The sequence below is a fragment of the Monodelphis domestica genome, chromosome 2 (assembly GCF_027887165.1).
Source record: "Monodelphis domestica isolate mMonDom1 chromosome 2, mMonDom1.pri, whole genome shotgun sequence".
Classification (NCBI taxonomy): Eukaryota; Metazoa; Chordata; class Mammalia; order Didelphimorphia; family Didelphidae; genus Monodelphis; species Monodelphis domestica.
In genome coordinates, this window is record NC_077228.1 from 24,537,728 (window position 1) to 24,558,129 (window position 20,402).

General features: G+C 42.6%; 1 protein-coding gene across 6 annotated transcripts in view; it reads left to right on the forward strand.

The window, feature by feature from the left end:
* Positions 1–20,402, forward strand: part of TMEM59 (transmembrane protein 59) — a 33,578-nt gene that overhangs the window by 2,697 nt on the left and 10,479 nt on the right. For 2 of the 6 annotated variants that reach the window (XM_016427088.2, XM_016427087.2), the window contains exons 2-8: positions 3,921–3,956; positions 4,811–4,916; positions 8,024–8,118; positions 9,950–10,102; positions 11,338–11,422; positions 12,169–12,253; positions 13,186–13,294. In XM_016427088.2, the coding sequence (XP_016282574.2) occupies positions 3,921–3,956; positions 4,811–4,916; positions 8,024–8,118; positions 9,950–10,102; positions 11,338–11,422; positions 12,169–12,253; positions 13,186–13,294 (669 nt within the window). Of the gene's footprint in view, positions 1–3,920; positions 3,957–4,810; positions 4,917–8,023; positions 8,119–9,949; positions 10,103–11,337; positions 11,423–12,168; positions 12,254–13,185; positions 13,295–14,546; positions 14,772–20,402 lie in introns of those variants that run through there. The other 4 variants (XM_056815093.1, XM_001380888.5, XM_016427083.2 and 1 more) reach the window with 3 other exon arrangements.

Sequence of the window (20,402 nt, forward strand, 5' to 3'; positions counted from 1 at the left end):
TGCTGGGGGAAACTATGTACAAAACAGGTACAAGTCATGTAAAGAATATTTTAACCAGAACAGTTAGAAATCATCAATTTAGGTAATGCACTCAGATTAAGGGAGCCCAGGGAAAGTTTCTTTCAGAGCCTGGGGACTTTGGCTGAGACTTGAAGAAAACCAGCAGAAGGAGCGATTTTTTTTTTTGGATTGAGGGGCAGCCAGGAGTTTTAGGGCCAGAATGTTATGGAAATGATATAAATCATACTGAAAGAATGTGAGTGGGCTGTTTGTTTTCCAGCACCCAGGTGGATTCCCTTCTGCTTTTCTGTAGTTCTCTTCCTGATTCTGGTTCTAAAACAATTGGATTGCTAATTTTGAGATACTCTTACCTAGTCAATTAAACCTTTTCCCTGCAAGGCCTTAGCTAAGTTCTTGTGAAGCTCTCTTTATGTACAATATTTGAGGTAAGGACTGGACCTGTGATTCTCTGGTGTGGGCCATATAGTTAGTCCCTGCTACTTAATCTTCCTAAATTGGCCTACAGTACTGAGATATTAATTTGACTTGCCCTTGTGAAGATTAAATTTAACTTTCACCTGATTGTGAAGATTAAATTGTAACCCCTTCCCATTTTTAGATTTAATCACCAAAAGTGTAAACATCCCACTTAATCATTTAGTGGGAGAGGTCTATGTCCCATGTGTACAATAGTGGGGTGACAAATCAGATTCAACTGACTGCCTCCTGGGCAGTCCTAAGCAAGGCTTTAAGACTATGATTTGTTGCGTAAAATTAGGGGAAGGCAAAGGAAGTGACGCAATAATAATAATCTTTGATGAATTTAAACAGACCTCCACAATTAATTCCACTTGGCGTTTCACATAAAATTAGGAAACTTATGAGTACAAAGCCATGGAGACCCAAGGGAAGGGGACACTTTAATGTTGTTTGCATCAAAACTCATTTTAACCTAACTATATAATAATATAATAGCACACTTTCAATAGTACTGATTTATGGTTTGTTGAGTTTCTTATCTCACAGCAGCCTTGAGAGATGAGAGACATTCCAGGTAGCAGGTGCTATTTAGGTGGTAGAGTTCTCCAATCTAGGCTATGAAACAGAACTAAAATATCTACAGAATTTAATGTAAAAGTATCTATTCTAAGCAGAGCTCAAAAAGCAGCATGAGGTCATGGTCAGAGCTGACCTGCTGTACTAATTGACTTTAGGACCCTCTGTAAGTCACCAAACTTCTGAGAAACACACAAGACTGAAAAGGGGTCTTTGTGCTTGGATGGGTAGAGGATTGTCCTCATCCCAGCTCCCCTGGCTCCCTTCCTCTCTATACCCTATGCTAGACCAGCCACCAGCCTCTTTCTGCTCTCAAGCAGCTTGTAGGCTGATGGAGAAGACAGCTGCTACTGAAAGATGCAAAAGCATATGGTTTCTGCAATTAAGGGAAAACTGAATCTTTCTTGGGTCTCTCTATAGAAGTGACTGCCACATGGCCATTTTAGCCAAAAATGGGATTCAACCCAGAACTTTCCAGGCCAAGTCCATGTTCTTTTATTTTTTTGAATCCTTACTGATTCTAAGAGTAGTAGGACTTGGCAATTGGGGTTAAGTGACTTACTTGCCCAGGATTACACAGGTAAAAAGAGTCTGAGACCAGATTTGGTGCTAGGTCCTCCTGTCTCCAGGCCTGGTACTCTATCCACAGAACCACCTACCTACCCTCAAATCCATGTTATTTTAATGATACTACATTGCCTTCCTAATAGACATGTCTTTAAATGTATCCTATCTGGAGAGAAAGGGCTGAGTACTTTTAATCATTGGTGGAAAGCATCCAGAGTATTTTTGCCTTTTTCTGTTCCATTAAATAATTTGTTAAGCATTTATTGTATATAATCCCACAAACAGCCTCTTCCCTCAAGTTGCTTACATTCTGATTGGAGGAATAGAGCACAGATACATACAAGACAATTGGAGGGGCACTAAGAGTTTGGGGGAATCAAGGGCAACCCTAAATTGAGCCTTGAAGGAAATAAAGGATTCTTGAAGTAGAAGTTAAAAGGAGATGAGTATTCAAAGACATTGAGGCATTGATGGAATGTGGCTTTCTGGTTCTAGGAATAGTCAGAAGGCTAAATTATGTGGATATGAAGATAAAGTGGAATGAACCTAGAAACACTGGGAAGGCCAGTGTCCTAGAGCCCAGATGGTGGAGGGATGGCTTTTAATGTTAAGCCAAGTGGGTGTTTTATTTTAGAGGCATTTGATAACACCAAAGATCCTCAGATTAGAGGATGACATAGTTAGATTTGTGCTTCAGGAAGATTATTTTGGTTTCTGTGCGAAGAGGATGGATTGGAGAATAGATAGCTAGATGAGAAGGGAGAAAACTAGGCTTTTTTGAATTTTTTTCTTTTTAACTCCTCATGTGAAGAAAATTACATAACCTATCTAGATCAAATATAGGTGGCAAGAATAATACACTGGGTTAGTGCCCATTTTAAAGCATATTTTCTGATACTCAGCCTGGTATTCTTGGCCCTCCCCAATCTAACTTTCAGCCTATGTCTCCAGTTTTATCTCACTTTATTCCCCTTTATACTTTTCTACCAAGCTTAGCTTACTAGTTAGATCCCAGATTCACTTGGTCCCTTATGCAGGAAATTCACCCCTTCCCCACCTCTAGCTCTCAAAATTATTGTCCTTCAAGGCTCAGCTTTGAGTACCTTCTGATTCTTCCCCATTCATTAATGTTTTTCTCCCCCACTTAAAATTACAAGGTGTTTATTTATATCTAGACATATATTCTACTCCCCTCCCACCCCTTTAAGTTACTTCTTACAATGACCATAGGCATAAACATTGCTTTTCTCATCCCAGCTCTACCCTACCTTACCCCCACCCTAGTAGAAACTCTTTGAAAGCAGGAAATGGTTTTTTATTTTTTATTACTAAAGCCTAGCACCAAGCCTTGTATATCAGAGACATTTAATAATTTTTTTGAGTTTAATTGAACCAAAACCAGTTTGGCCTTTTAACACTAGCATTGTTGAGCACCAAAAGACTAGAGAACAGTGTGGCATCTGACTCACTGGTACAAGTGATCTCCTCCCAAGAGGGAGGCTCATTTTTGAGCCTGAGATCTCAAGTCAGTCTGAAGCTGCAAGAGGTGTTCATTGTCCTTATATTGCACTTTAGAAATCAAAGGATTGTGGAGTTGGAAGGGATCTTCACAATCACTTTCTGTGTACTGGCCTGTCCAAAAGAAAATCCATTTGGGAAGATTCTGTAAAACTCCTTTCTTCTGCTTAGGACAGTACACAATGTTCCCAAAACAATGCAGTAGTCAGGCTGTCTTGTAGCCTGTAGGTGTGCCACAGAGTTGGTAGCATTGCTGGAGAGGAATGATCATCTTCCGTGTCTCCTACTTCCTTCAAGGGAGAAGGGAACAAGCATTTAAGGGCCTACTATGTGTACTAGGTGCTTTTAAAATGTTCTCTCATTCAAAGAAATGGAATTAGAATTGAGACCTAAAAGAAGGGACTCCCTCAGGAATGGGCCCAGTGGATTGCAGTCTTCTCTTAATTGGTTGTTGTGATTGGATAAAATCTACAATCTTCTGCTGGGGAAAAAATGCCTAAGACTTTCTCTTTTTAAAAACACTTCCATATTAGAATCAATCCTTTGTATTGATTCCAAGACAGAAGAGCAATAAGGACTAGGCAGTAGGGGTTAAGTGGATTACCGAGGGTCACACAACTAGGAAGCATCTGAGTTCAGATTTGGTTCAGATTTGAACTCAAGATTTGTCTCTAAGTCTGGCTCTCTATCCATTGGGCCATCTAGCTGCCCTGCCCAAGATTTTCATTTCTTGTTGCTAACTAACTGATGTGTGAACGTGCCATCTCCTTCCTTACCAGGGGTATGCTGCCAGTTTGCACATGGTGGACCAAACAGTAAGTTGAGGGACTTTGGTTTTCACATTAGTTTGTTATGTTCTTTACTATAAAAATCCCTTCAGCTCTTTGGAAGTCAATGTTCTCAGATCCAAAATTTTCTTCTTTGAAGAGGACAGAACTGGCAGACCAGTTAAGCAGTTCACATTATCCAGAAAGGGAAAATTGTATATCCAGATTTTCTTCTTCCCTCTAATTCACATCTGTATGGTGTCTAATAACTGAAATACCTTGTTTTAACTCTAAGTATTAATCTAAACTGCCATAATTTCCCCCAAAAAAAATCTAACTTAGGTGTTGGCCTGTGACTTTTCTTACCTACAGATATAACATTGTGGCCTGTATTTAGACTGATCTGAATCCTTCCATTTGGTCATTTTGTCGGGGCTTAAGTGACACCGTGTTCCCCCTAGGGGAAGATGCTGATGGGTTCCTTCAGAAGACCCTACTGTGCCTAACATCAGCACTAGCATTTAGGGCAGAAATCTGCCTCCTATTAGCCTCCAGTCTGCAGTTGTCTTCCAAGGTTCACCTCTCGGATCTCCCTGTTTATACCAGGCCCCTTTTAAATATCAGTATTTCACCAGAAATATGCAATTGACATAGAAGATGGAAAGGAAAAGGAGCCACTTATTTGATTACAGTCATCTTGTCTCACATCAGCTTCAAAAGTAAGCTAAAAAGCCTTTCTAGACTCGTCTAGAATGTCTCAGTGTTGCCCCTGACCCTTGCCATCCTTTATTCTTTCAATAAAATACCTTCCAGTAAAGACTTTCTAGCAGAAACTACTAACTTTGCTTTCTTTTTAGCCTTTTGGCCTTTTGGTAATCTCTTCTGATCTTCTAACTCCATAGGAAGAGGAGTTGTACGCCTGCCAGAGAGGCTGCAGGCTGTTTTCAATTTGTCAGTTTGTGGATGATGGAATTGACTTAAATCGGACCAAATTGGAGTGTGAATCTGGTAAGATGACATGTTAATGACATTTGATGTCCTTTTTTCTTTGTTACATTAATTTATTTAAAGAATATCAAGCATCTTCTATTATATAGTCTTCTCTACATTTTGCACTTGTCACAAAGTTTCTGTAGCTGCTGCTCCTAACTGCCAGATTGCTGAGGTTTCTTTCTGTAATTCCATCTCATTTCTGGGACAATATTGACTTTGTGCTATAGTTAGGATGCCTTTATTTTACCAACCCTTTGGCTTAAAACAAATGAAGTGGCAATTACTGCTCTCCTAATTCATCACCACGTCTTCTTAGATGGTATCATTTTCCTCTTTTAAGCTTTTCAGTCATAGGTTAGTTGGCACTGACTGTCTCCCAAGGTTTGCTGAATTAGGCCTTTGACTAAATATTAAATAGTGTATTTGTGGATCCTTCCAGGAAAGAGAGTAACTAGAGTTCTTTCATCAGTTAAATCACTGATCACAGATTTTACTGAAAAAGCTCTAACCAAAGGATAACTAAGCAGAGGCAGTGGCAGTTATTTTAACTTTTTTAATGTGATATATTTTAGCCTTGGTCTATTCAGATCATTCTGTGTGTGTGTGTGTGTGTGTGTGTGTGTGTGTGTGTGTGTGTGCACACGCACACACACACACACACACACACACACCCTCCCTTACATCTTAGTATCAGTTCTAAGACAAAAGAGTAACAAAGACTAGGCAATTGGGGTTGTGACTTGTCCATAGTCACATAACTAAGAAGTATCTGAGGTCAGATTTGAACCTAGAACCTCCCAACTCCAGGCCTGACACTCTATCCACTGTACTATTTAGTTGTCCTTGTTTAGATCATTCTCAGTGTCCCAGAACTGTGTCAGGAAAAATTAATTGTTTTAATGGACAAAATTAAAGGACTATGTCTATTATATGTACCTCTATCTGCCAGTAGACTTTATTTTCAGTTCAAGTTTTTGAATGCTCATCTGTAGACATTTTAAAATGTTCCCAATGGCTGAACAAATTGTGGTATATGTTGGTGATGGAATACTATTGTGCTCAAAGGATTAATGAACTGGAGGAATTTCATGTAAACTGGAACGACCTCCAGGAATTGATGCTGAGTGAAAAAAGCAGAACCAGGAGAATATTGTACACAGAGACTGATACACTGTGGTGCAATCAAATGTAATGGACTCTCTAGTAGCAACAATGCAACAATCCAGAGGAAGAACTGTGGGAGCAGAAACATAAAAGAAAAGCATTTGCTTGATCACATGGGTTGATGGGGACATGATTGGAGATATAGACTCTAAATGATCACCCTAATGCAAATATCAATAATATGGAAATAGAACTTGATCAATGACACATGTAAAACCCAGGAATTGTTCATTGGCTACAGGAGGGAGTGGGAGGAGGGGAGGGAAGGAATGTGAATCATGTAACCATGGAATAATACTCTAAATTAATCAAATAAACTTAGAATGTTCCCAGCTTTCTCAAAGTTGCCTCTTTTTAAATTTTAGAATATTTTCCCATGGTTACATGATTCATGATCTTTCCCACCCCTCTTTCCCTCCCCCTTCCTGGAGCTGACAAGCAATTCCATTGGGTTATACATGTATCATTGTTCAGAACCTATTTCCATGTATTCATATTTGCAATAGAATGATCTTTTAAAGCCCAAACCCCAATCATATCCCCATTGAACCATGTGATCGATCATATGTTTTTCTTCTGTGTTTCTGCTCCCACAGTTCTTTCTCTATATGTGGATAGTGTTCTTTCTCATAAGTCCCTTAGAATTGTCCTGGATCACTGCATTGCTGCTAGTAGAGAAGTTGGTTATATTTGATTGTGCCACAATGTATCCGTCTCTGTGTACAATGTTCTGGTTCAAAGTTGCATTTCTTGCTTAATTGTTTTATTTTTAATTTTTTTAATCCTTTTTTCTTTGTTCTCTTTGTTAACTCTCCATCTCTTAAGTAAATGGTATGATAACAATGTCACAGTCCCAGCAGGGGGTCTGGAGGCAGTTTGTGCTGACCAAGATCCGAATAAGGAATACCGTTTCTGGGGCTGTGAAAAAAAGCACAAAGCTGATAGACCAAGACAAACCTGGGGTTGAGTCCCGAGTTTGCCACAGACTAACCAAAGAATGACCCTGGCCAAATCATTGTTAACCCCTTCAAAACAGTTTTTTTCTGTAATGGCATTCATAAAGCATTTTTAAAGCTTAGAAAGCACTTTTCTCATGAAAAATCTTGCATTGGTTATTGCAAATGTTACGGACCCTATCAGTTACTGTCGGAGTGTCATGGTTCAGATCTGCAGGTCATCTGTCCTGATCAAGTCCAGGACTTTCCTCCAATAAAACAATGCCCATTCCACTTAGATAAGTGAAGGAAAGTATCCTGTAAATTAGGAAGCGCTGTGACCCCATGAGCTATTGAGTAGTGTTGTATTCTGAATACCTTCTTGTGTGACGATCATCACCAGCTTCTGTCAGCCTAGCATTTGAGGGTTTTCGAAGCACTTTGATGTGGGTTCTATTTGGACCCCCTATAGACCCCCATAGCCATGTAGCACTACCATTCCTACTTTGCAGGTAAGAAACTGAAGCTTTCAGGAAGAAGACAAATGACGCACTCATATTTATGTGGCTAGTAGTTGACAGGCCTGCTCTCAGACCTCTTTTTCTTTTTTTTTTTTAAACCTTGACTTCTGTCTTAGTAACAACTCTCTAGGTAATAGGAGTTAAGTGACTTGCTAGTCACAGTGAGTACATGTTTGGGGTCAGATTTGAACCCAGGATCTAACCACTGGACCACCCAGCTGCCCCTTAGTCCTTTTGTTCTTGTCTCTGAATTTTCCTAGGGTAGCTCCTGATCTCCCAACCCCACTGATAGGTTCAGAATCCGGACGGCTCACTTCATTATGCTGCTCACAGAAACTCCTTAATCAGTACTCATTGATTGAAATGTGGAGCTTCACAAAAATAACCAAGTGGCGAGGCCCTAATCTGGGCCCTGTTTAGAATCTGTTGTGAAGCACTGCAGATTGGAGCCTCACATGCCTTCCCTAAAGCTTGCCTCTCTCTCTCTCTCCCTCCCTCTCAGCTTGCACAGAGGCGTATTCCCAGCCTGGCGAGCAGTTCGCTTGCCATCTGGGCTGTCAGAGTCAGCTACCGTTCGCCGAGTTGAGACAAGAACAAGTAAGCACACGGCCCTTCCTAACTTCCCTCCTTTCTGACAGCAGCTTTCTTTAGTGATTCTAGCATGGCTCCTAAGGACCTTTAGGTATCCACAAATGGGAAGGTGGGTGCATTTGCCACACAACACTCTCAAGCTCAAAAAAGATATCAACTGCATTGAATAGGGAGAAATATAAAGATCAACTATGAGACAGGAAAAGGACCTGAGGGTTTTAGTAGATTTCAAATACTATAATGTAGCTACTCAAAAAATAATTTGAACCTCTGTTAATAGAAATGTTAACATAATTATAAAATTAACATTGATATATTCATAGAAATGTCCAGAATTAGGCAGGATAAAGACCCACCGTCCATCCCAAGCTTTGGTCAGACCAAATCTAGGATATTATATCTGGTTCTTGATATTCCATTTCAGGACGAATATGGATAGATGTGCGTGCAGAGAAAGGTGAAACCATGCCTGAAGTAATATTTTTAGTCGGGCAAAAAGTGAGGAAAGCAAGGCAGGTATATTATTCCCTAGAAAACTTGATTGCTTTGCCTGCCCACTGCTGAGTAGCTAGCTAGGTACTGAATAGTTGAGAAAGAAATCCAGACTATTAAAAACCATATAAAAATGTTCTAAATCACTAATAACTGCAGGAATACAACTTTAAGGATCCATCAGACTGGCAGAAATTCAAAATAAGGAAAATGTGTTGAAAGAGTTTTGATGAGAGAAAACTGGCACCCTAATGAAATGTTGGTAAAGCTGTGATGAGTTGGTCCAGCCATTCTGGAAAGCAGTTTGGAACTATTCCAGAAAGTCACCAAACTCTCTCTTATAACCTTTGACCCATCTACACCATGAGTAGGCCCAGAGCCGAAAGAGATCAAAAAAGGAAAAGGACCTATATGTACAACACAATTTATAGCACCTCTTTTATAGTAGCCCCAAACCTGGAAACTAACGGTGCCAGCCTATTGTAATGGCTAAACAAGTGATGATATTAGAACATGTGTGTGTGTGTGTGTGTGTGTGTGTGTGTGTGTGTGTGTGTGTGCACATCCATAAGAAATTCTGAGTTGAACAGTTTTGAAGGAATTAGGGAAGATCTCTATGAATTGATGCAGAATGAAGTGAGTAGGACCAGAAAACACTGTAGACAATGATGATGATGATGATGATGATGATAACAATAATATCCTAAAGAAAAATTTGAAAAGCTTTAGGAAATGCAGTGTTAATCCATGACTCCATAGGACTAAAGAATAAAGCAAGCTACACCATCCTTGTCAAAGTAGCAAGGCACTTAAAATGCAGAATGAGTCAGGCAATTTTTGGACATGTCTTTTTTTTAATTGTCCAGTTTTGGAGATTAGGGCAGTTGAGAGGAGAGGGAGAGAAGAGAGAGAAGCCACATTGCTTACATTTATGAAACCTCACTCATTATTTGGAATTCCATTTTAGGAACTAATAAATAGGTTGCATTTATTCAATAAGTCATTGGAGATTTCATCATCTTATCATCACCATATCATGTAATAATGCACAAAGACAATTGTCATTCTTGGTCACCGAGACACTACCACTAACATTGGAGATTTACTAATTAGCTTAAACTAATTTAAAATGTAATTTTTATTTCTGACCATAACATCACTGATAAGGAGAACCCCACAAGTGTGCCAGTTGGCAGAGAAAGTCAGCCTGGGATTCAAGCTTTATGATGTTTCCTCCACCCACCCACACATCTAAAAGATTTGACCATAATGACAGTGGTTTTTGATGTTTTTATATCTATAAATATGAAAAGTAGTCTGTTTCAAAATTGGCATCTCCTTACAGCTCATGTCTCTGATGCCCAAGATGCATCTGCTTTTCCCTTTGACACTGGTAAGATCGTTCTGGAGTGACATGATGGACTCAGCACAGAGCTTCATAACCTCTTCGTGGACTTTCTATCTTCAAGCTGATGATGGGAAAATCGTCATCTTCCAGGTGAGAACGTGACTATAGACTGACACTGTCACACCTTCAGATGCTTGTTTAAAAATTTTTAAGTGCTTGGAGCAAGAAGGGATTTTGAGGACAGCCGATTTCCCTGGAGCAATCCCCTTTCCCAGGTATTCTGCATGAAATGATCTCAAAACTACTTCCTAATGAATAGTCCCAAATAGTTTTAAGTATCTGCCTATGAATACCACAGTAATTTTGATCAAATAAAATCATAACTGTTTAATATAACATTCTATTAAGATAAATAATTTGATTCTACCTAACCTAATAAAAATAATGATAGGACACTGGAACAAAGATTAGAGATAGATAATTATTTGATTCATATGGTCCTTTTCCCTTGGACTTGGGTAAGAAATTCTTAGGGCTTTACTTCACAGAATGCCTTGCTTCCTTCCTTTTCAATATTTCAAACATCCTTGTAGACAAGTAGCCTCCATTGCCAGCCTATAGACTTCTCAGTATATCTGTAAATGATAGGGTCATTGAAGTGAGCATTTTATCATTATTATGAAGGCCTGGTTATAAAGGATAATATGAATATTTTGTTCATCCTATGCCCTGTAATCCCTTCTACTCTTAATTTGGAAACTGGTAGCTTAATAACAGAAAACATTCTTACCATTTCAGTCAAAGATCCCAAGTGCAACGGGGAGGCAGCAGCTACAGTATCTGTTTGGGAGGAAGCTTACTAGCCTAGATTTGTGTGGTTATGGCGGTAATTAGGAGAAGGAGAAGGAGCCACTAGGAAAGAGAATCCAAAATATGGAGGTTGTCTAGTCGATCTTCCTTGTTTTACAGGTGAAACAAATCTAAACTCCCTGAGGTAGCAGGGAAGAGGGCCAGACATGGAATGTAGGACTAGCCTCTGACTCCATTCATACCTGCTCTCTTCCCCCTGAGCTCCAAGAAGGTAGCCTGTGGGGAGTTGATCCCACTCACTGTGTCCTCCTCTGTAATGACAGGTCATTATGGACATTCCTATAACACTCTGTGTTGAAATTGAATGGGGATTCTCTGTGATTTACCCTAACGGAGTCATAGCTCCATCACCATTTCTATGGGGACTTCAGCAAGGGGGTCTGCATCACAGCTGAATCATGGCCATTTCTGTTGCATAGGAGATGAAGTGATAGTTTGAGGAGGTGGCAAGTGTTAACTTGTTCCTGGGTGGGCTTTGGGCAGAGGCTATTACTTACCCTTTGATTCTCTTTCAGTCTAAGCCAGAAATTCAGTATCCAACCCAAGTGGATCGAGATCATCCTGCACATGAGAAAAACACACCTTTAAAAAAAATGGCCTGTAAGTTCTGTTTCAAAACTGGCATGAAAATACTGCTGTCATCTATTATAGATTGTCTGCTTTGATGGAGAGATAGGCCTAAATCACACCCATTTGGATTATACAGAAATTGTATAATCTAAGATAGACTTTCACATCTTCCCAGAAAAACCCAAAGCTACACTATAAACCTGTCATTTGGAAAACTAGAATGGCGCCCATGTGTTTCCTCCTTCCCTATGGCATGATATAAAATCAGTCTGGATTGCCAGGGTTCACTTGCATTTACATTTGTTGGTTTATAACTTCTCTAGAGCAAAAGGACAGTGTTTTAAATTCCCATTTTCCCACATTTGGGGAGAAGGCTTTCTTCCCCTGATTCTCATAGAGGAGCGTGAACCAGCATCCATGTACAGCAGCAGAACAACTAGCACACAACTGGGGGGGGGGCAGAGGGAGAGGGGAAGAGAAGAGAGACCTGTCAAATCATTGGTGGCAGCCATGTTTGGTTTCTCATGTGCTAGAGAGCAATTATCATGAGAGCATCATGAGGATTGCATAGTGTCCCATTTGTTGCCCCTTCAGGAAGAGGATCCCAGATATGCATCTAGAAGAGACTTGTGCAAGGCCATGCAGCAAGTCAGCAACAGGGCTTGGGATTCAGACCTAGGTCCTCAGCCTCCAAGTCCCACACACTACTCTAGCTTCTCAAGGTTGTGAATTTTGGCGACCTATAGTCTAATGTGCCTTATCCATTGGTATTTCAGCAAATCCACAGCCAGCAGGCTCTCAAACCCACAGAGGCTACTTTGAAGATGGAGAAAGTGACAGCTTTTTTAAATGCCTCTCTCTGTATGTAGTTCTCATTTATTTATCTTTCTGGAAATAGGATCTGCTTGGGGCCCGAGGGACATTTTATTCTATTATTAAGCTTTTTTAATAGTAAAGTCATTTTCCCTTATGTTTTCCTATATTTCCCCTTGTTTTTAGGGTTGTTTTGGTTTCTTAAAAGCTAATATATGAAAAAGGCCAAGAAAAGAACGTGAACACATTACCAAAGGGTTTATTGTTTGAAAGGATTCCACAGAGAATTTCTCTTAAACAGTAATGCCTGCTACTTTTAAAATACAATTTAATTTCAAATTGCCCTGGACTATTCTACTTCCTTGCTTTCCCCCCCACAGTAATACTTACTACTGAATTCCAACAACATGAGAAATTTCTTTACTATATAAAATGATTTCTTTCCTTGGAAACAAATTGTAATACCCCATTTCCCTCCGCCCCCTCCCCCTTCTCCTTCCCTTCCCAGGTACAAGTTGTTCAAGACTTTTACTACAGCTCTATACATTATAAGCTAACAATCCACAGAGCTATCATTCAGCCAGTATTAATTAAACACCTACTGCATGCCCTGAAGCTAGGCACAGCAGTTCAGTGTGCAAAGTCTGAGGGAGTCCCTACTTGAAATGAACTTCCATTCTAAAAATAGTATAGAATGGTCTAGAAGGTTCACAGTGCCTTCCTGAACCATTACCCTCCCCTGTCTGAGAGTTGGGCTCATGCCACCATCCCATGGCAAGAAGAGACTACCATCAGGCTATGTTCCTTCCTTCCTTCCCAGATGGTTCATACCCATGGGGTACAGGATGGTGCCTCCTGGCAGGACCCATTCCCCTCTAGAGGAGGGCAGGGGCTTTGAGCATGCATGGTTTACTCTGATTAGAAAGAGGCTCCCATCTTGTTCTGTGGAGTTTTAAGTTGCCTTCCCTACTGACTGTCAGGAACTCTGGCTGGATCGTGACCATCACCCTTGTGCTCTCGGTGCTGGTGTTGCTCTGGATCTGCTGCGCCACTGTTGCCACAGCCATGGAACAGTATGTGCCATCTGAGGTGAGTATGGGGCAAGGGGCTGGTCACTGTGAATGTCTCTGCCAATGGGACCTTCTTTGTGGGGACAGAACGTAGGAGGTTCTAGGCCTGGGCCAGGACTGGAGGCTCAGTGGACAAAGGGCCTGTGTCCAGGAGGAGAATTCACATTTTAGGTTATGGAGCAGAATGGGAGTATACAAAGGCCTAGAGGTAGAAGATGGATTGTCTCATTCAGGACCAGCAACTGGGCCATGAAGCTAAACCTTTAGAGTTTGGGAGGCACCACAGTGTGCAGACTGTCTGGGATGGAAAGTCATCTGGAGCCAGCATGAGGAAAGAGCTTTAAAGGCCTTCTAGAGAGCAGCTTCTTCAGTAAGGTTTGGCGAATGATTAAGAGGGTGTCACAGAAGGAAAAATCCAAGACAGCTCCATAGTGAGGAGTGGGTGATGGACAAGCCAGAGAGGAGAAAAGGACCATCAAGGGGAGGGTGCAAGGCCAGTCCTCATTCCAAGAATCAAGCATAGCACCAACTAAGCAAAGAAGCCAAAACCTGCTCTTTGGGTCATGCTTTGAGAATTCGTTAGTGAAACCATGTGTTAAGTTTAAAGCCTGGGTTCAAGGCAGCCAGTTTTTGTTTCTCACAAAAATTAGGGATGCACATTTTGGTAGTACAACCAGAATGCATATTTCTTGCCTTGCTTTACCACAAAAATAACTGAAAATTTAATACAAAAACATTCTGGTTTCTTGGCCCACAGCCATTTCTTGAAAGTGCTTGTTGTCCAATAAAATCCTTTTGTTCTGTTTTATTACTAGAGCCATGAGCTGTTGAGTGTGAGTTATCCCTGATCTGCAGTGGTCTGGGGCCCAAAGTAGAGGTGGTTCAGTGGCATTTCCTTGTCATTTACAAATGCCAGCTTGTTTCATAGAGATCATAAGCCTCCAGAGCGAGAACACATTTCTCTGCGCTTTATAGGACCTAAAACTGGATGCTTCCTCCAAAAAGATGCTGTTGACATTATGAGGGTGGCTTTGGGGAAGCTTGGAAGTGGGACCTTTCCCTTCCTCTAGGGTCAGGAAGCCGTGGTGACTTCTTTAGTACATTTCCCCATTTTGATGAGTTTGCCTTTAAAGCTCTGTATGGCACAGTACCTTCCCCATGATACAGCAAGATGTGGTTATGGCTCTGCCCTGGTGGAGTGTCCACTCTAAAAGGAGACAAGACGGGCATGAAGGCAGTTGTGCCACAAGTTAGAAAGTGATCACTTTTAGGAGGTGAGCAAAGAGGAGGATGGACAGTTTTCAAGAAGTCAAAAGAAAAGGGCACCTGGCAGAGCTCCTCGGATACAGCCATGTCCAAACACCCCTAAAGGAAAGGTGCCAGCTGCTTCGGAAGGTAACTCAGGGCAGCCCCTCCCAAAACCACTCAGACCAGCACCAGTTCTCATTGCCGTAAGTACTTTCCTCCTGGTGGTCCTTTAAGAATCACTGGAGGAGGGTGGCTCGGTGGATTGAGAGCCAGGCCCAAAGATGGAAGTTCCTGGGTTCAAATCTGGCCCCAGACACTTCCCAGCTGTGTGACCCTGGACAAGTCACTTAACCTCCATTGCCTAGCCCTTACCGCTCTTCAGCTTTAGAACCAATATATAGTATTGATTCTAAGGTAGAAGGTGAGGCTTCCTTCCTTACCAACTTGTCTTCCCCAGGACCAAGGAGAGAAGCACTGGCTTTTGGACTAACCCCCACACACACCTCCCCAGATCCCTGTATAACTGGCTGAGACAGATGTTCAGTGGTTCCTTGATAGATCATAAAGTAGGAGCATTAGAGGCCCAAATCTCCCTCCACCTCGCCTCAAACATTCCTTTTCCCTTTCTTGACTCTTCATGGGAAGAAGCTCCATAGTTGAGCTTTTAAGTAAATAATAAAAGCTTATTGGTCACCACATTCCTCTCTAGCCTAGACTTTCAGGAGCCGTGGAGGAGATCACAGAAGCGCCGCTGTGTAACTGGATTTGTCCTTTCTTTTGACCACATCTCTCCCATGTAATTAGCATTTGGGCCTCCATGAAAGGCTTCCTTTCCACAGCAGCTCAGGCCTTGTCCTCACCCCTGGCTTTTCCCTTGCTCTCCCCTTCCTCTTGTTGCTCCCCGACTGTTGGGATTGTTGGCCTGGCTCCAAACCAAACTTGGCCTCTCGTTTACACACACGAGTAGGAATGCTAGACTGACCTGGGTGCGTCTCAGATCCAGCCTCTACCCTGCTTTTGCCTTTGCCGCCTCCTCTTCGTTTCTTCTCACCTCCTGTGCGCCCCCCCCCCCCCATCCATCCCCCAGAGAGGGGAGAACCCGAAGGCTAGATGGGAGAAGGTGTTTGAACCAGGCCCTCAACAGGTATATTGGATGAGCTGGCCGTTTCTTGAGGTGATCTGGAGTTGTGGAAAGAGCCAGGACTTAATGGGCAGATGCTTGCTCTGACTCCCACAGAGAGCTTTCTGATGCTTCTTCTGTAAAATGGGGATCATTTGCACTGTCTCACAAGGTTGCTGGAGGGAATCCTATTAGGAATAGGAGCTGGCATCAGCGTTCAGTGCTGGGGGTTCTTATGGACTGAAACTCCTTTTTGTTTCAGGCAGGTGATCTTTGAGACTGCAGCCCCACCCCTGTCCCTCTCCCCCTCCCCCCCCAATTAAGCCGGGCCAGTTCTTGAACTGCACATTACTCGGGAAAGTAAGGAAGAGAAATAATTGTCCGTTTGAATTTTCACCCCCAAGTACAGAAATTGCCATTATTATCAATAATTGCAGGAGAATCAAATCCAATACACTTCAGTCAGTCAGCAAGCATTGTGCTTACTGTGTTCTAGACTGAGCATTCAGGCAGACCTGCGTTCACATCTGGCCCCACATCTTTGGTAACTGGCTGACCCTGGACAAGTCACTTATCTCTGTTTGCCTCAGTTTCCTCATCTATAAAATGGGGATAATAATAGCAACTGCCTCCTAACCTCATCTTGAGGCTCAAATGAGATATGTGTAAAGCGCTTAATAAGTTCTATATAAATGTCAGCTCTTATTGCTAAGAACAAGTAAAAAGAGTCCCTGCTCCCATATCCCTTACATTCCAACAGGAGGAACAAGTATGCAGAGTAAGGATAATAAGGACAAGGGGAGAGGATGAAAGGGCTCTCAATGTGGGAGGGATCCTGTGAGGCTGAGATCAGCTTGGCCTCGGGATCAGCCAGTGCTAAGCCAAGGAGAGAGGAGAAAGCAAAAAAGCCCAGTTTAGTTGAATCAGAGAATGGGAGGGGAGGGTTTTAACAGAAGAGTCTATGGGGAGCCTCGTGAAATTTTAGTAGGGTGAGAAGTGGTCGCATCTGCCCTTGAGGCCTTTGGTAGCTGTGTGAAAGATAAGACAGCTGAGGGGGGGGAGAGAGAGTTGAGGCATGGGGGGGAAGAGCGATCTGAAGGCCCTGATCCTAGGAAGTGAGGACTTTTGAATTAAGGTATTGGCTGTGGAAAGAGAGAGAAGGTGTCAGATGTGAGATGTGCCATGAGGGTAGACACACCACAGTTCTGATTGGATGGGTAGTCTAAGAAGAGAGTGAAGGTTCAAGAAAAGGGAACATCTCCCAAGCCTTCTAATTCCTTAAATCAAACTGAAATGCCTTAAATTTTATCACCCACTCCTTTACTCTGCCTTAATTAAGGAAGGAAGAAGGAGCATTTATACAGCACCTACTGTGTGCCAGGCATTGTACTAAAAGCTTTGCAAACATTATTTGATCCTCACAACAATTCTGGGAGCTCGGGGCTACTGTGGTCCCCATTTTTCCAGTTGAAGAAGTTGAGGTAGACAGGTTTGAATGACTTGCCCAAGATCACCCACCCAGTAAGTATCTGCAACAGAACTAAACGGGCTGCAGGCCCAGCGCTGGGCACCATTCCATCAGCTGCTGATCAGCCACACATTTAAATGTAACCATTATCTAGAATTGTTCCATTACCCTAATTTAAGACTTCTCTCTGCCCATACTTTCTCTCATTCCATTCCATCTCTCCCCTCTCCCTTCTTTCTTTCTTTTTAAAGCCCTTATCTTTGGTCTTAGAATTAATAGGCAGGAGAGTGTACTACACACACACTCTCTCAATCTCTCCCTCTCTCCCCCCTCCCTCCTTCCCCCCAGACCCTGTTACCCTGTTTCTCGTGGTATAACTGACTGACCCTCGGTGCTTCCTCAGACCATTCCTTGTTATCTCTACTTCCCTCACACCTTGTAAAGGGCACATGTTGCCCTTTACACACCAGCACCATCTGATCCCTAGGCTCCCTATCCATGGTGTTGGAAGAAGCCCTAGAGCCATGCGGGTCAGCTGGGTCCTCGTACAATAAGGTGATTCTTTATTCTCCCCTCATCGATTTCCTCTTTCATCCCCCCACAAGCTTTCCCGAACTTTATCTCACCTGTTAGTTGACAACTTTGCCTCAGCTTTTTAAGAAGGGTGAGGCCGCCGACTGTGACTCCCCTTCCCTTTGCTTCACATCCCTCTGACTCCCGTTTTGTCTTTCCCCCCATCTCCTTGCCAAGGTCACCCTCTCTCTGCTCATCTCCTCCATTCATTCCCTTTTTCTCAGATCCTCAATCTCCCAATTCCTGGTTCCTTCCCTACCTCTTTCAAACTACCCAAGTATCCTTGATCTTTTACCAAAGAACCCAACCACTTTGGACCAGCCTTACCATCTTATCCCCTTAAACTTTCATCTCTCCTGCTTTTCTCCGCTAAGTTTCTAGGGAAAGAATAACCACCTCTACTCGCTGCCTCCACATCTTCAAACCTTTGCCATCTGGCTCTCTCCAAAGTTGCCAGTCGTCTCTTTGTTGTCAAATCTAATGTCTTTTTTTCAGACCTCATTCTTCTCGACCTACCTGCACCATTTGACACTCTTGACCAGTCATGGAAATTAATAAGGTTGCCGAGGAGGGTGAGGGTAAAGAGAAAGGAAGAGGGCCTAGGACAGAGCCCCTTAAGAATAACCTCTGGTAGAGGCTTTCAAGGGATGGTAAACCAGCAGAGAAAACAGAAGGAGCAGGCAGACAGAAAGAAAGATATCCAAGGCAGAAATGTGGTGTCCGGAGTGTCAGACTGGGATGGGGGGGGGGGGGGGTGCCTTGGATTCTGGGTTCTGAGGGAAGTTGGAGTATGTTTCATAGGCAAGTAACCCATCAAGAGAGGGAGAGTTTGAAGAAGAGATCAAGGGTGCATAGGTTTGGAGGTGGGGTCACCTTTACAAGAAGAACCAGAACGTGGCCAGAAACTAAAGGACATGAAATCCTAGGGCGGTAACCCCACATGGGGACCCAAAGAGTCACACTAAACTGAGTGTTGCGGATAGTTTACTCCAAAGTGTGTAATACAGGGATGAGGAGTAAACAGATGGTTGGACATGAATAATTCACTTGTGGTCTCAGAAGATATTTACCAAGTACACTCGTTCCATTAATACTTGTTAAGAAAAAGAGGATCTGGGCACAGTGTTCTTTATCCTCCTGGGAATTTTGACATCCTCGTGAGTGGCTTAGAGCATTTTTTTTTTTTACTTTCAGGGGCTATTATACTATTACATTCTCCGTTGGATTTTATTGATTTTTAGGGGCCTCCCCGAATTGTATTTATGTCCCCCCTCCCTTTCCATCTTAAGAGCAACCCTGAGATAGAAGGGCAAGAGCCAAGGTCACACAGCTAAGAAATGTCTGAGGCCATATTTGAACCCAGGTCCTTCTGACTCCAGGTCTTGCTCTCTATCCACTGCACCACCTAGCTAACTTTTATTCTTCATATCTAACTTCTTCCTAAAGATAATGGTCACAAATACGAGTTCTCTTTTTTTATGTTTGAGGATTTTTTCATGCAAAGGCTTTATTTAGACTAAAAATTAGGCAGTGAGATGCTTTGCAGTAATGGGATGACTGGCTATCTGTTGATGTATCCCATGTTGCTTTTACATTATTTGAATTGATCAAATCATCTTAGAGATTAGAGCTTAGCTAGTCTCGGCTGAGCTGTGTGGCTGACTCTTGGCTCCTGCTCTCGTATTCCATGCCCCTTCATCAGCAGTTCTTGTGGCTCCTGTGTAATCCAGGGCTGCTGCATTCTGTGTCTGATAGGCTCGCCAGCCCTCCACAAAGTACCCCCCGTCGTTTACTGTGGCCTAGAGGCTTTGCCAAGGCAGCCCAACGAGGAATCTGGCTAAGTGGGGAAGAAGAGAGACGAGCCCTCATTTCCTGAGGCAGAGGAAAAGTGCGCTCTCCATGAGTGACAGGATTGGAAGGCAGGAAGCCTGCTCTGTGCCAGGCACTTTCATACATTAGCTCCTTTTCTCTCTGAGGTACACAGACAGCCTGGTGTGGGGGAATAGCTTTATCCTGGTGGAGTGGGTGTGAAGCCTAGCCCTAATCCTAGCGTGGCAGCATTAGAGCCGAGGAGAGAAACCAGCACAACCAGAACTGCCTTGTTCACCGTGACTACAACAGTGATTGAAGAATCAGTTGGGAAATGGTACCCAAAGTGGGGAAGGATGCAGAACGGATGGCCATTTCCTTTAGCTTGTTTACCGATTTCTCATTCATTTGGTGCCTTCTGAAGGGCTCAGGGTAGACTTTTGCCCGTTGTTCTCAGTTTGAGCTGTTGACTGAGGGTTGATGATTTTAAAGTATTAAGCCAAGACTGGGTTGAGGATTTCCTGACCTAGAGCCAGGGCACAGTGCCGAATCCCCTTTATGACAGAACGGAGTCTTGTGATGGCAGATTCGCTGCCCTTTTGGAGTGAGTGCTTTGCCTAGTCTTTACTTATTCATCTGATACTCTGTTGAGATCCAGCTAGATCACTGGATCGGGGCAAATAATGACTCTTCATTTGAATTCACACTGGATGTTTCCATTGAACTAAAACCAATTAAATTATGATGACTTCCGTAGGAGATTTTTCTAATCCATGTGACCACTTCATGGGATTCTCTACTCTGCCTAGCTGTAAAGGGGAGAGAGGGAAGGAGGTGGCCATCCTCATGTTAGCCCAGATGAGCTAACTGAAATTCATCCTGATGGAATGCAGTCTTTTAGGCAGCCTG